Below are 12307 nucleotides of genomic sequence, written 5' to 3'. Positions count from 1 at the left end.
CCAGTGCACAGAGACAAGTACAAACATGTATAAGTGCATACATACCCCATAAGGCAGTTGCTATGGTTGTGTACTTTTTAAAAACAAAAATTTCAAATGACAGTAACTGACTTCAGTAAATGTTGTCCCATTTTTTCTTAATTTGATGCATCAATCATACTTTCCTTTGCCCTTCTGCTTATTATCAGCAACTACAATTTTTTTATATATTTCAAATAAAGGAGACTTTACATGCACTCAGTGTTCATTTAGTTCAGCCCATTATGATGCTGTGAAAGAAATATCATGTCAAGGTATCTGTACAGAAAATCCTTTTAATCCAGTAGTTCCTTAGAGTGGTTGACAGTTCTTGATACCTCCATGTTCAGCTTTCCAGTTTTGGTTTTGTGAATTTAGTGAATAATGATAATATGGCAATGTGCATGAGTATTTAAATAACTGAACTGTTATAGTTTTGCTGTATATCATACATACATACCAATAAAGATATTTGTACAGTTTTCACTGGTCTTCTTAGTTGGACTTGTTGTAGGTAATGCACAGATGTCACATGTTATATTTCCTCCTTGGTAACCAGCATTTGCAATGAAATTGTACTGATATGTATATATATCACCATTTTGATGTGCACAAAAGCATGCTCCTTCTGTTAAGTTTTGTGCACAAGATGGAGGAGGATAATCAGGGGAACACAAAATGAATGGCACAGCAGTAACTACCACTTTGAAGTCAAGCTTTGTAGGTGGAATGAAGCAGCCTGCATTTGAAATACTGGTCTGGTTGATGTCGCAGGTGATGTTGATGACTTTCCCCTCCACAAATGGTCGTGCAGGACAATTTGTAGTAACATCTTCCGAATTCCCTCCTTTTCCTACAAAAATGTAAATTTAATGTCATTAAAACTCTAAGTCTGAAAGTAACTCTGTTTTGAGAAGAATAAGAAAGAAAAACAAATGCAAATGAATGAATCATCATCGTGGTCCACAAGTCAGTGTAACTTACCTTGTAGTAGTGTGGTGGCTTGAATGCCTTGTCTATCCACAGAGCTATGTCAGAAGGAGCCTTGTGCTCCTGGTAGGTCTAACCAAGCAGAACAGGTCTGTCAGGGTAGAGGCCAGACTAAAATGTTGCACCCTGGTTAGGGGTTTTGCTTTACACTAACAACCCACTCATGTTAAAAAAAAAAAGCTGTTACAACAAAGACCTGGTTGGGAAGATTCCTCTCTAGAAGAGCTTATGATGCATGCTGGTGAAAGCTTTAGGGGAGCCAGCTTGCTGATTCACCTTTTGACGACCAAGACAAGAACCAGGATAGGGACCAGGAACATCAGAACCCTCTATGAAAGTGGCAAGTCAGCATATGAAAGTGGCAAGTCAGCTCAAGTGGCAAGCAAAATGAGAAAATACATCAGGGTTCTTGGGTTAAGAGAAACCAGATGGAATGGAAGTGGCCAGACCAGACTAACATCAGGAGAAACCATTATTTACTCTGGCTAGAAAGACCTGGACCATGATTATATCCAGGGAGTAGCACTGCTGATGTCAATAGAGGCAATGAAGTCTCGCCACAGGTCATGTCATCAAGATTCACCGATTAAGGAAGGAAAATCACCATCATCCAATGCTATGCACCAACAAATACAGCAGATGAAGAGGATAAAGAAGAATTCTACAGCCTCCTTCAGTCTCCACTTGACCGCACACCAAGAAGAGATCTAAAGATCATTATGGGAGACCTAAATGCCAAAGTGGGAGATGATAACACCAATGGGGAAGACATGGGAAGACATGACGTCGACAACTGCAATGAAAACGAGGAGCTCTTCACAGACTTCTGCGCTTTCAACGACCATGTCATAGGTGGCACTGTGCTCCCACACAAAAATATACACTTGGAAAAGAACAGAAGAGAGCAAGGTAAAGGATGTTTGAACCACATGGGCCCGCTGGGGAGGTGTTGTTGTGGTCCTATGCTCCTCAAGGAGTAACAAGAAATAAAGTAGACTAGCTAAATATCATCATGATCATTCATTTCTTGACTGGTACTAGTTGAATAACAGTGTAGCCCACCAATATCTGGCAGGGTTGGAGAGACCTAGCTAGATGCAGCTAACAAGGCTTACCACTCACGCTCATCTCGAGTGATAGTGAGCAAGTTCTTAGGGTAAGCATATAGTTGAATAGTTAGAGCACTAGAGTTAAAATCAAAAGGCACACATGTTCAATACTTGTGGTGCAAAAGGTTGGCATCAAAAAAAGTGACATTTCTAATACCTCAACAACCTAAAAAAATGGTTAAGGGACAACCTTTTTTCCTTTCTAATTATTTTAGGTTCAGCACGAAATGACCAGCCCATCCTTCATGTTTGCCATACAGTTTCAGTCTGTGTTGTTTCAGAGAAGAGTTTGTGGAAAGAGGCTTTTTGTGTCCCACTAGGTTGATGACCATGCTCCATATCGTTAGTTTTGCAATGTCTCGGATGCCTGGATTTGTTTTTCAGTTTTAGAGAGTCCACATGTTGTGTCCATCAGCAGGATGGAAACTATGACACATGAATGACTTGCACAGCCTATACTTGACTGTAAACCCAAAGCTGTTGTGCCAAATCCAGTTTAATAATAATAAATGAAGATCCATATAGGGCATACTCACACTCTTAAGGATTATGATCTTAGCGCTTCAAACAAAAATGAGACATGGACATCATATGAGGGATGGAAGAATTGACTACAGTGTCGAATGCAACAGACTGGCCTAACAGAAATATCATCACTGTCAAGGGCTTATAATATGTCTGTGGTTACTTTATTCAGAGTAGTCTCAGTGCTGTGAAAAGGTCTGTATGCTGACTGAGCTAGTGGGATGAGATGGTGCTCTTGTAAGTAGGCCCAGAGCTGTGTCAAAATTACTTTCTCCATGATCTTGGAGAGAAAAGACAAGTTGGAAACCGGGAAATAGTTGTTCAACGCATTGATGTCAATCATGGATTTCTTAAAGAGTGGCTACACCAGGGCATTTTTAAATAAAGATGGGATCACACGTGTTGACAAACTGACATTTACAATATTTGTGATGGCATGAAGTAAAATATCTAAGCACTCAACAAGGCTTGTAGCAGGGCTTCTGCTTACGCAAAAAATTGCGTACAGTATGCATTAAAAGTTCGGAGGACCCCTTCAATTTTCGTCAATGGGATCCCAGGGGACCCCTTCAAATTTGGGCGAAGAACAGATACAAAGTCGGGTAAGTGTAGTGTCTGACATCGTAGCCCAATCTAGTGTTGTCGTCTGCCACAAGGTGAGAGTTACTTCCCCTGCACTGAGTTTTTTCCCTTACCGGGAAGAATTCCATTAACCTATTTGCAAGATGTCGTTGACAGCATAGTTAAAATCATCGTCTCAGAAACGGAAAGAAAGTGAGCACCCCAAGTACAGTGAGCATACGCTCATCACAGATGCTTGCACAGACTTCATGGCACAGAAATCTCACCGTTTCTGACCAGACATTACAGTCCTTTGTGTGTCTGAAAGGCAGTTGAACAAAGTAGTTGATTTGTTGGGGTTTTTTTCCAGCTTTGTAATGGGACCCCTTAGAGCTAGCCTGGGACCCCTTAGAAATCTGAAGAAGGGGTCCCTGGGACCCCAAAGAATTTAGCCTTAGCAGAAGCCCTGTTGTAGGCATTAGATCCAACTAGTAAGTTGTTGGCTTAGTTTTTAGAATAATCGCTTTCACATCAGCCTCAGAGACTGGTCAAAACTTGGTCGGACAGCACTCCAGGAGATCACAAAAGATGCTGTCAGGCACAGACATTGAGTTTAGGGTTGATCGAATGTCAGATATCTTGCTGGTGAAGCAATCACTAAAAACTTGCAGCAGCTGTGGAGCAGGGTAGGAAGTGGGGAGTGGTGAAGTCCAGTCATTTGATTGCAAATGTGAAATAGCTTCTTGGAGGAGGTGCAATTAATTATTTGGGCCTGAAGATATGATGCTTTAGCCTTGTAAATGTTTTTCTTTGCCGCCTTATAAATCTCTTTGTGTACGGTGAGTCCAGTCTTCCTCCAGATACCTTCAGCTCGCTGGCGAGTGCACTTCAAGGCACAGAGTTAGACACAGATCTGTGAATACCAAGGTGCTCATCTGGCTGCTATTGCTGTTGTGATCCTGATACAGGTATTTGTCATGCAGCTGTCCTCTTTGGAAACGAAGGCTCCCCCTAGTAGCATTGAAAGAGGATCCCATATGGGACCCATATGGGATTTACCCAGGATTCATCTGCCAAACCCATATGGGTCCCATGCCGAAAATGAAAGCTGGCAAAGCATGGGACCCATATGTGTTTTTCCGTGTAAAAAAAAAAGGTAGATCCCAGATAAATCCCAGTTGAATTCTTGATGATATTATTGGTATTTTTAGGTATTTTGACATATCCTGATTTACAACAATGTAAAAATACCAATAATATCAAATACATCAAAATAACCTTATAAATGCCAAACAAATGGATTAATACGGAGTGTTTTGCCATGATTACATTAATTAATCAGCAAAAAAGTGCACAAAAAATACAAAATATTACACAAAAAAAAAAAAAACATGAATTGTCTTTTACTGACGTTTATTGAAGTTAAAATGTCTGTGAAAATAAGGATAAAAAGCAAGGTCATTAAAAAAATAATTTTAAATATACAACAATTGTGAAGCATTGTCCCATTTAAATGCATAAAAAATGTTTCCTCATGACATGTTAATGCAACACTCGTTATTTGATTATGAGTTGTAGAAGAAGCAAAAACAAGTATCCACTGACAAAACCATTAAAATTAAATTGCAGTTTTACATTAATTAGATTTTTCCCAAAGAAAAGGTTCAAAGATCTATTACAATATATCAAATGATGAGCATGAACTGAATTGCTTTCAAAAGGGAGTGATTTAAGCTTCAACAGACATTTCTTATAATAAATAAAATCCACGAGATTAAATATAAACGGTTCCAGGCTGGATTGCAGCTTCTGGTATTAACTACAACCATTTAAAAAAAATATGCAAATTTAAAACTTGTACTTTTATAAATAGCTGATAAAAAAAAAATATCGTTAAAAACCTAACAGTCTTTTTTTCTGCAGGTAAAGTTGTACAGCTTTACTCGTCGTCCACCCCATAACAATTTACTGACTTGTACAGGCTGTGCTCAGGCCCTTCCCTTCTGCTATTCTCTCGATCCCGAGCACCAGCTAACCAAATTGATGTATACACCTGCAGGTCAGCATCTGTAGCTTCAGGATAACTTTTTCTTGCAGCATCTAAAAATAGAACAAATATAAGAATATGAGGTCCGCATAAAAAGTAATCACTTAATTGCAGGTCACCGACCCTAAAATCCAGAATATAATGAGAAAAAAAAAGGAAGAAAACAAGCAAATCATATAGATATGTAAAGTGCCATAACAATTTTAAGTGTTATAATCAGAAAGGTACAAGTGGAACTGCATTCGAATTTCTTTAGGCACACAAACTCTGGACATATACTGATTTTTTTAAAAATCCCAATACATGCGAAACGTAAAGATGTCTATCAATTATTGTGTTCATTCCTTTCTACACAGCGTTAACCAGCTGATTAAAGGACTAGACTGCATAAACATGTGTCCATATTTTTTATTTTCCAATGTAATTGGATCACAATGAAATGAGGTAGGAAAAGTTTGCCAGGCTAGAGTTGTTTCCCTGTAATGTTTTTTTTAATCTCATGAAAATACAGTCAAATATTTAAATCCTTACCCTGAACTGTTTGTAAAATAAAGGAGTGGTTCTTGAGTCCCTTCTTCTCTTTCAGACCATTGAAGTTGTAACACTGGGCTGAGTCAGTTGACAATAGCACAGATAGTATGCTCCTCACCACATGCTTTAAAGTGAATATTCCACCCATCGTCAAATGGCATTCCTGGAAACAGACAATAATAAGCATACATCATTTTTTAAAATAAAAGTTGCTGTGGGCAGTATCACGATACATGTTATGAGAACTAGTATTATAAAACCAAAATATGGATGAAAACCATTAAGGAAATTTCCCATTTCTCTCTGTAACCAAGCTGAAGTTGTTACAGAAAATTTATTATCAGCTGTAATCCATGCCAACATAACAATGCCTTTGTTACTTTTTAGTACTGCAGACATGTCATTTGTTCTATAAAATAAAATGCTATAAAAACCTTCAAAGGGAATAGCAGAAATAGATTTGACTCCTCCTACTAACAAATCAGAATACAGCACATACCAAGTGTGTCCGTTTTCCAGGGTCAGTCTTCCAATCCCACTCCAGATGGTCAACATCCTCTGAAGATTATAAGGGAAACTGGAACCCCTCTGGCAGTTTTCCTCCTGTCACCTCCTTTTCCTGGTGTTGTTTCTCCATCCTTGAAGCCTCCTTTTCACATCTTTTATATCATCTCTCATCGCTTCCAGAAAAGACAGTTGCTGCTGTCCCAAGTTTCTCTAGTTGAGCTGAAACTAACGAACACAATAGCAGAAAACATATAAGATGTCATCTTTGCTGGCTTCGCTATAATTCACAATGCTTGGAAAATATAACTACTCTTGGTTGCTTTTCCTATTTGTCATATATCTATTTGATATCTGATCCATATTTATTTCCTTTTTTTTTTCACTATGCCAAAAGAAGGTTGGGATTTTCCACTTCTGGCTATATTTCACAAAAACACTGTTAATAAGTCTTGGCCGAGAGTAAGAAAAAACAAACTTTTAAAATGATTAGAAACAAAATGACTTCAAATTACCTTCCAAGGGGTTGTGGGTCCCTATGCTGGCAGGATGAAAACCTGAGAATGAGTGTTGGAGATGTGAAGGCAAAGGTGAAATAGTACTTTGTCGATAGCTGCTACTTGGGGACACCCTAGGGCTGACAACTACTGGCGGCAGAGAGTATGGAAATGGTAGTGGACACTGCTGCATTGAATGGTCATCACATAGTGATTCCTCGGCATTCTTTTCTCCTTCGCTGTCTGTTAGCTGTGCATCCCTGTGTCAAATGAATATATTTGCATAAACTTATTTAGCTCACTAAATTTAAAACTATAAGCTGTTGATATGTTGTTTAAAAACTTTATTAAATTTCACCAATCCAGACCAAAAGTATATCATAAATTTCCCTTTAACAATACTACACTTTTATAGTGCAGCATAATAACCAAAGTTACAGTACCTGTTACTTGTTCCAACAGTCCAGATATCATCTTTTTATCTCCTTCCTTTGTCCTGCAGTACATAATGGTATAGCAGTCATTTTGACAATTAATGCTCACATGCTTCATAAATTTTCTTTCTGGTATAAATTAATTATGAATTAAAAAATTGCACTTACTTAATGACTTGTGCAGGCGAACTGGATGTATGGGCCATGAGGAATCTGGTGTTTAATAATGAAGCTTGCAGATTTTGATGGCCAGTTGCACATCCTGCGACCACTGGAATCTTTAAAAATGCTAGCAGCCAGCTGTCTGGAATTACAGCTACTGGCCCCTTTAAACCTTCTGCTTCTTCCAAAAACTCACCATGGAATAGGCCATCTGCTGAAACAACATGCAGTTTGTAGGCATTTTATCCTAAATATGCAAAGCCTATCTCTTTGTAAACATCACTGTTAAATGTGTAAAGCAAGCATAAATAAAATATGTATGTGTACAGCATATTTGCAATGATAGTTCAAATGCAGGTGTTAAACACAACACAGCCCAGTACATTTCTTTCCCTCCTAAAGGCCCCCCCCTGTACCCATGAATTTACCCCCTTTTCAAGAAATTATTAAAAAGTAACTAAACAAGACAGAAGAACAATTCAAATTGATAATGACAGATCAAAATGTGTTGAAGTGGAACAGTCTTACCTTAATCTTTCTTAAGAACGTACTTTTCTGATAATCCAACCAGACTAGATTTAGACAGAGATTCTTTAAATCCAAAGTGAAAATAATATTCAGAACTATTTTCTACAGATCTAATGTTTAACTTTTGGGGGGTTTTCAACAATGTTCTGGGATGCTTGGGGAGAGATGGATGGTAATTACGTAGAATACTCAGTAAACGAGACAATTATTCTGCAATTATAATATATAAAATAACATTGTTGTAAAGCTGTTGTACATTATTGCAAACATGAAGACTGACCACAGTTACAGTTTAGTTAAACACAATGTAAACACAACCAAACCAATTAGCTCATTAGCTTAAATTTCATCTATTTGAAACTTTAGTGATAACTTCAAGTAATCTTTGGGCAATGTAGGATATATATTAGAAAAGAGACAACGCAGGCTGCAGATTGTTTCTGCATAAATGTGCACACACGTGATAAGATAACAGTAATTATAATAGAGGTTTTTTCATGAAGAGTTGTGACAATGCCATTAAATTAACGTGTAGGATGCTTTACTTTATTTTGTGTAGGGATATTCAAGATCCTGGAAGGGTTTTAAGAAAATCAGCTGACATGGTATATGACGAGACTGGTTATTCAATCTGAATGAGTGGAATTATAAAAGAAGAACTAAAATATTTCATCACTCTGCATATGAAACAGGATTATTGCTGTACCAGTAAGTGTTTTGAAGTGGCTTCTTAAATTGCTACTTTTTTATTATGTGAGCTTAAAGTACGTTATTTTGCAAGGAGAGAGATTCTGCAGTGATCTGACTGGGTTTAGCTATAAGTCAGTCTCACAAGATAAATGCTCCACTTTCATTTAAGTGTCCTGTCACTTGATAGCTTGTCAAATTTTAATTTTTCCATTTTAATGTTCTGTTCAAGTAGATTGAAAACTTTACATATAATATGTAAGAGAGAGTGATAGCATATCTAACCATACACTGAAAACTACTGACATTTCATCAATACATGAAAGATGTTGCTACTCATAATGAGATAATTGTTACAGAGCAGGCTTTTTAGTCAAAATGCTTCTTTGAAGAAATAGTGGGGCAGGCAGGTAGAATTGTGGTGCTAGTTATGTAGGCAAGGTTTGGGATACTGAGAGCATACTTGATGTTTTTTGCTTTGTTTTTGCAAGTCAATATGTTTTCCTGTTTGGGTTGCATATGACCCTGAAGATAGACTGTAGTTACAATGAAACATTTGTATTTGACTTTTAACCATCACAATTTCCTTTGTGCACAGCAGCAGCCTGGGATATTATATCTGCCACTGCTTACAAATAGTTTGGAAGTAACAGGCAAGAATGGAGGAACAAGTCCAAGGACAAAGCCATTGATGGTCAGTGAAGTAAGAAATCAAAGAAAATAACCATGCATGTGTTTAATTTATCAATGTAAGCATGGCTTTATCATTCATGATTTGTTTATGAGAAAGTTAACCTGCCTATTACCCTGTTTGGTAATTCTGCATGTTGTACACCTGTTTACAAGTGCAACTGCTTTGATGTGATATGGTTTAGTGATTCTACCTCTTATTAGTTTTCCTTTCTAATCACAAACAGTAATCAAAACTAGAAGCAAGCCTACATGAATCTATTTACATAAGTGGTGTTGGCCATCAACTTCCTGTTGCCTCCTAGCTGCTTTAAAGCTCAAATAGTAAGAAACAGAAATACGTTTACTTCAACTGAATGGCACATCGGTAAGAAGTGAATATAATTGAAATGCCTTGTTTTTGCTTATCATTAAAGGACTAATATTTTTGATTGCAGATGGGTCATGCTGTTGAGGAGCACAGAGAATGTTTCGAAGCTTGCTCCACATATGGATCAGTTACGAAATGTAGTGAACAAGGAATGACTCCAGCAGCAATCCCATGTTTCAGGTGAGAAATTTGATAGGCTGGAAGAGGAATCTGTGTGTAGAGAATTTAGGGGGAAAGTGGCTGTTGTGAAATCTAATTTAAGCTTTTTTCGCAACAACTAGCCTGAAGACTTTGAAGACTCAAATTCTTTGTTGTAAATAAATGTTAAAACATGTTTAGTTTTGGCTTGTATATAATAAATTTCTTCTCTCCTTTTTGTGTTGTATATAGTACATTGTTTTGAAGATTGTAAGGATTTTTGTTTTTTTTGGTCAGGTATTCCGACAACTTAGCCTGAAGACTTTAAAGACTCAAATTCTTTGTTGTAAATAAATGTTAAAACCATGTATATTTTTTGCTTGCTTGTATATGATATGTTTTGAAGATTGTAATGATTTTTTTCATTTTTTTTCTTTTGGTCAGGTATTCGCGACAACTAGCCTGAAGACTGTAAAGACTCAAATTCTTGGTTGAAAATAATGTTAAAACCATGTATATTTTTTGCTTGTATATGATAAATTGTTTTGAAGATTGTAATGATTTTTTTTAATTCTTTTTTGGGGGGTCAGGTATTCGCAACAATTAGCCTGAAGTTTTTGAAGACAATTCTTTGTTGTAATAATATTAAAACTATATTTTTTTTTTTTTGCTTGTATATGTATATGATAAATTGCAATGAATTATTTTTGTCAGGCATTTGTGAAAAATTCTTTGTTGTAAATTAATATGAAAACCTTTTGTATCTGCTTGTATTTAATAAATTGTTGAATCATGTCTATTTTTTGTCTGCTGGTATTTACCAAGTGCTTTGAAGGGCTGAAAGGTGTTTTTTAGGATGGGGCTTTGGAGGGCTGAGAGGGGCTTTGAAGGGCTATGAGGTGTTTTTAGGTTGGGGCTTTGGAGGGCTGAGGGACTATGGAAGGGCTGTGAGGTGTTTTTAGGGTGGGGCTATGGAGGGCTGAGGGATTATGGAAGGGCTGCGAGGTGTTTTTAGGGTGGGGCTATGGAGGGCTGAGGGATTATGGAAGGGCTGCGAGGTGTTTTTAGGGTGGGGCTATGGAGGGCTGAGGACTATGGAAGGGCTGCGAGGTGTTTTTAGGGTGGGGCTTTGAAGGGCTGAGGAGTTATTTCTCCCAAACCGCAAGGGGCGATGCACTTTAGGCTCCCATAATACGGCGGGCTGGGAGTGTAACTTCCCTTAACGGCCCCATTTCTCAGCCCGAAACGGGCCCGATGAACTCTTGCAGGCTGGGAAGTTATTGGAGGAAATTCTGACAGCTCCGAATTCTCTGCATCATTAATTACGACTAAAGAATTATCAAATTGTTAGGGTTCAGAACTGCTGAGCCTGCCGTGACTTCTTTCTGGAAAACTTCTGCATTTATTGCTTTCGTGTATTTCTTAACTTGTGCTCTAATTCTTCTTCTCTGAGCGTGGTATTCTGCATTGAATTTGGACATTATTGGAATGAATAAATAACTAGTATATTTACCTTAGAGTATGTATAAGTTAGAAAAACGTACTGTATTGTCGAACAGTCGAATGCTGCTTGCAATTGATCCTGGAGAACACTTAAATTTCCGCTCAGCTGCTGGAGAACAAAATGGCGAATTGAAACAAAAATTTTAAAATGGCGGCCGCGGTGGCTGTGCACGTCTGCCATTGGCTAAAAGTAGTTGCTTGTATTAGGAGATCCAGTCAGAACCGCATTTTCGAGATCATATGGGACAATCTTTATGGGACCCATATGGGACCTATTTTCAATGCTGCTAGGGCCTAAGTAATCAAAGCTGTTCACTTCCCTGAGATGTACTCTGTTCATTTAGATCTCTGCTTTGTTGGCCTGTTAAATTGGTGTTTACCATGACTTTGCTCTTTGTTAGCGCTAAAACAATAATTCTAGCATAATAAACTTTAAAAAAATATAATACATCATAAAATAAAGCTGATAAAATAGTGCTTGAGGTGTAATGTAAGACCATGGACGTGTATAGGTAAGATTGAGTAAAACCAGCAACATGAATAGTTGTTGCTTACAACAGCTAATATCAAACTTTTTAATATAACTTTTTGGATTTTTCACTTACCTCCTAATATTTCCATCAAAGAAATCAGCCACAGGATCTGTTTTAAACGATGAATCGATGGTTGACCACCTGCTACCATTGTGCATCCAAATGAAGTGAACAAACTATATGACAGTGTCTCCTCTCTAAAATGTAATAAATAAGAATGCGGGCTTCCCTGCGTTCCGCAACGCGTGCGCGCGCGCGCGGGCCGTACCAGAGCGAAACGTGCGTGAGCGCCCGTGAGCGCACGCGTACCAGGCATCAGCCACTTAGCTACTGTATTGTGGTTTACATATTTGTTCAAGCTTTGCCCCATGTATTGTGCCATTGACTTATAAGTCTATAAACAACTATTTTAACTCAGATATGTGGTGTTTTTGTTTTAGAAGTTAAAGGGCAGTGTGACCGATGCTGATGTAGCACTCT

The 12307-nt window shown here is 37.8% G+C and overlaps 1 protein-coding gene across 23 annotated transcripts in view; it reads right to left on the bottom strand.

Moving 5' to 3' along the window:
* Positions 1 to 12029, bottom strand: part of LOC112568902 — a 39114-nt gene extending 27085 nt beyond the window's left edge. For 16 of the 23 annotated variants that reach the window (XR_003100243.1, XR_003100239.1, XR_003100244.1 and 13 more), the window contains exons 1-2: positions 11900 to 12025; positions 479 to 871 (exon numbers count right to left, since the gene is read on the bottom strand). Coding sequence is in view for 8 of the 23 variants with exons in the window: in XM_025246445.1 (XP_025102230.1) it covers positions 479 to 871; positions 11900 to 11978 (472 nt within the window). In the remaining 15 variants the exon portion in view is untranslated. Of the gene's footprint in view, positions 1 to 478; positions 872 to 4599; positions 5304 to 5781; positions 5945 to 6280; positions 6514 to 6800; positions 7043 to 7225; positions 7279 to 7384; positions 8225 to 11304; positions 11848 to 11899 lie in introns of those variants that run through there. The other 7 variants (XR_003100250.1, XR_003100248.1, XR_003100251.1 and 4 more) reach the window with 7 other exon arrangements.
* Between the last annotated feature and the right edge of the window lie 278 nt (positions 12030 to 12307).

This window comes from Pomacea canaliculata, linkage group LG7 (assembly GCF_003073045.1).
Source record: "Pomacea canaliculata isolate SZHN2017 linkage group LG7, ASM307304v1, whole genome shotgun sequence".
In the NCBI taxonomy this organism is placed as follows: Eukaryota; Metazoa; Mollusca; class Gastropoda; order Architaenioglossa; family Ampullariidae; genus Pomacea; species Pomacea canaliculata.
This window is presented reverse-complemented; position numbering and strand designations above follow the sequence as displayed.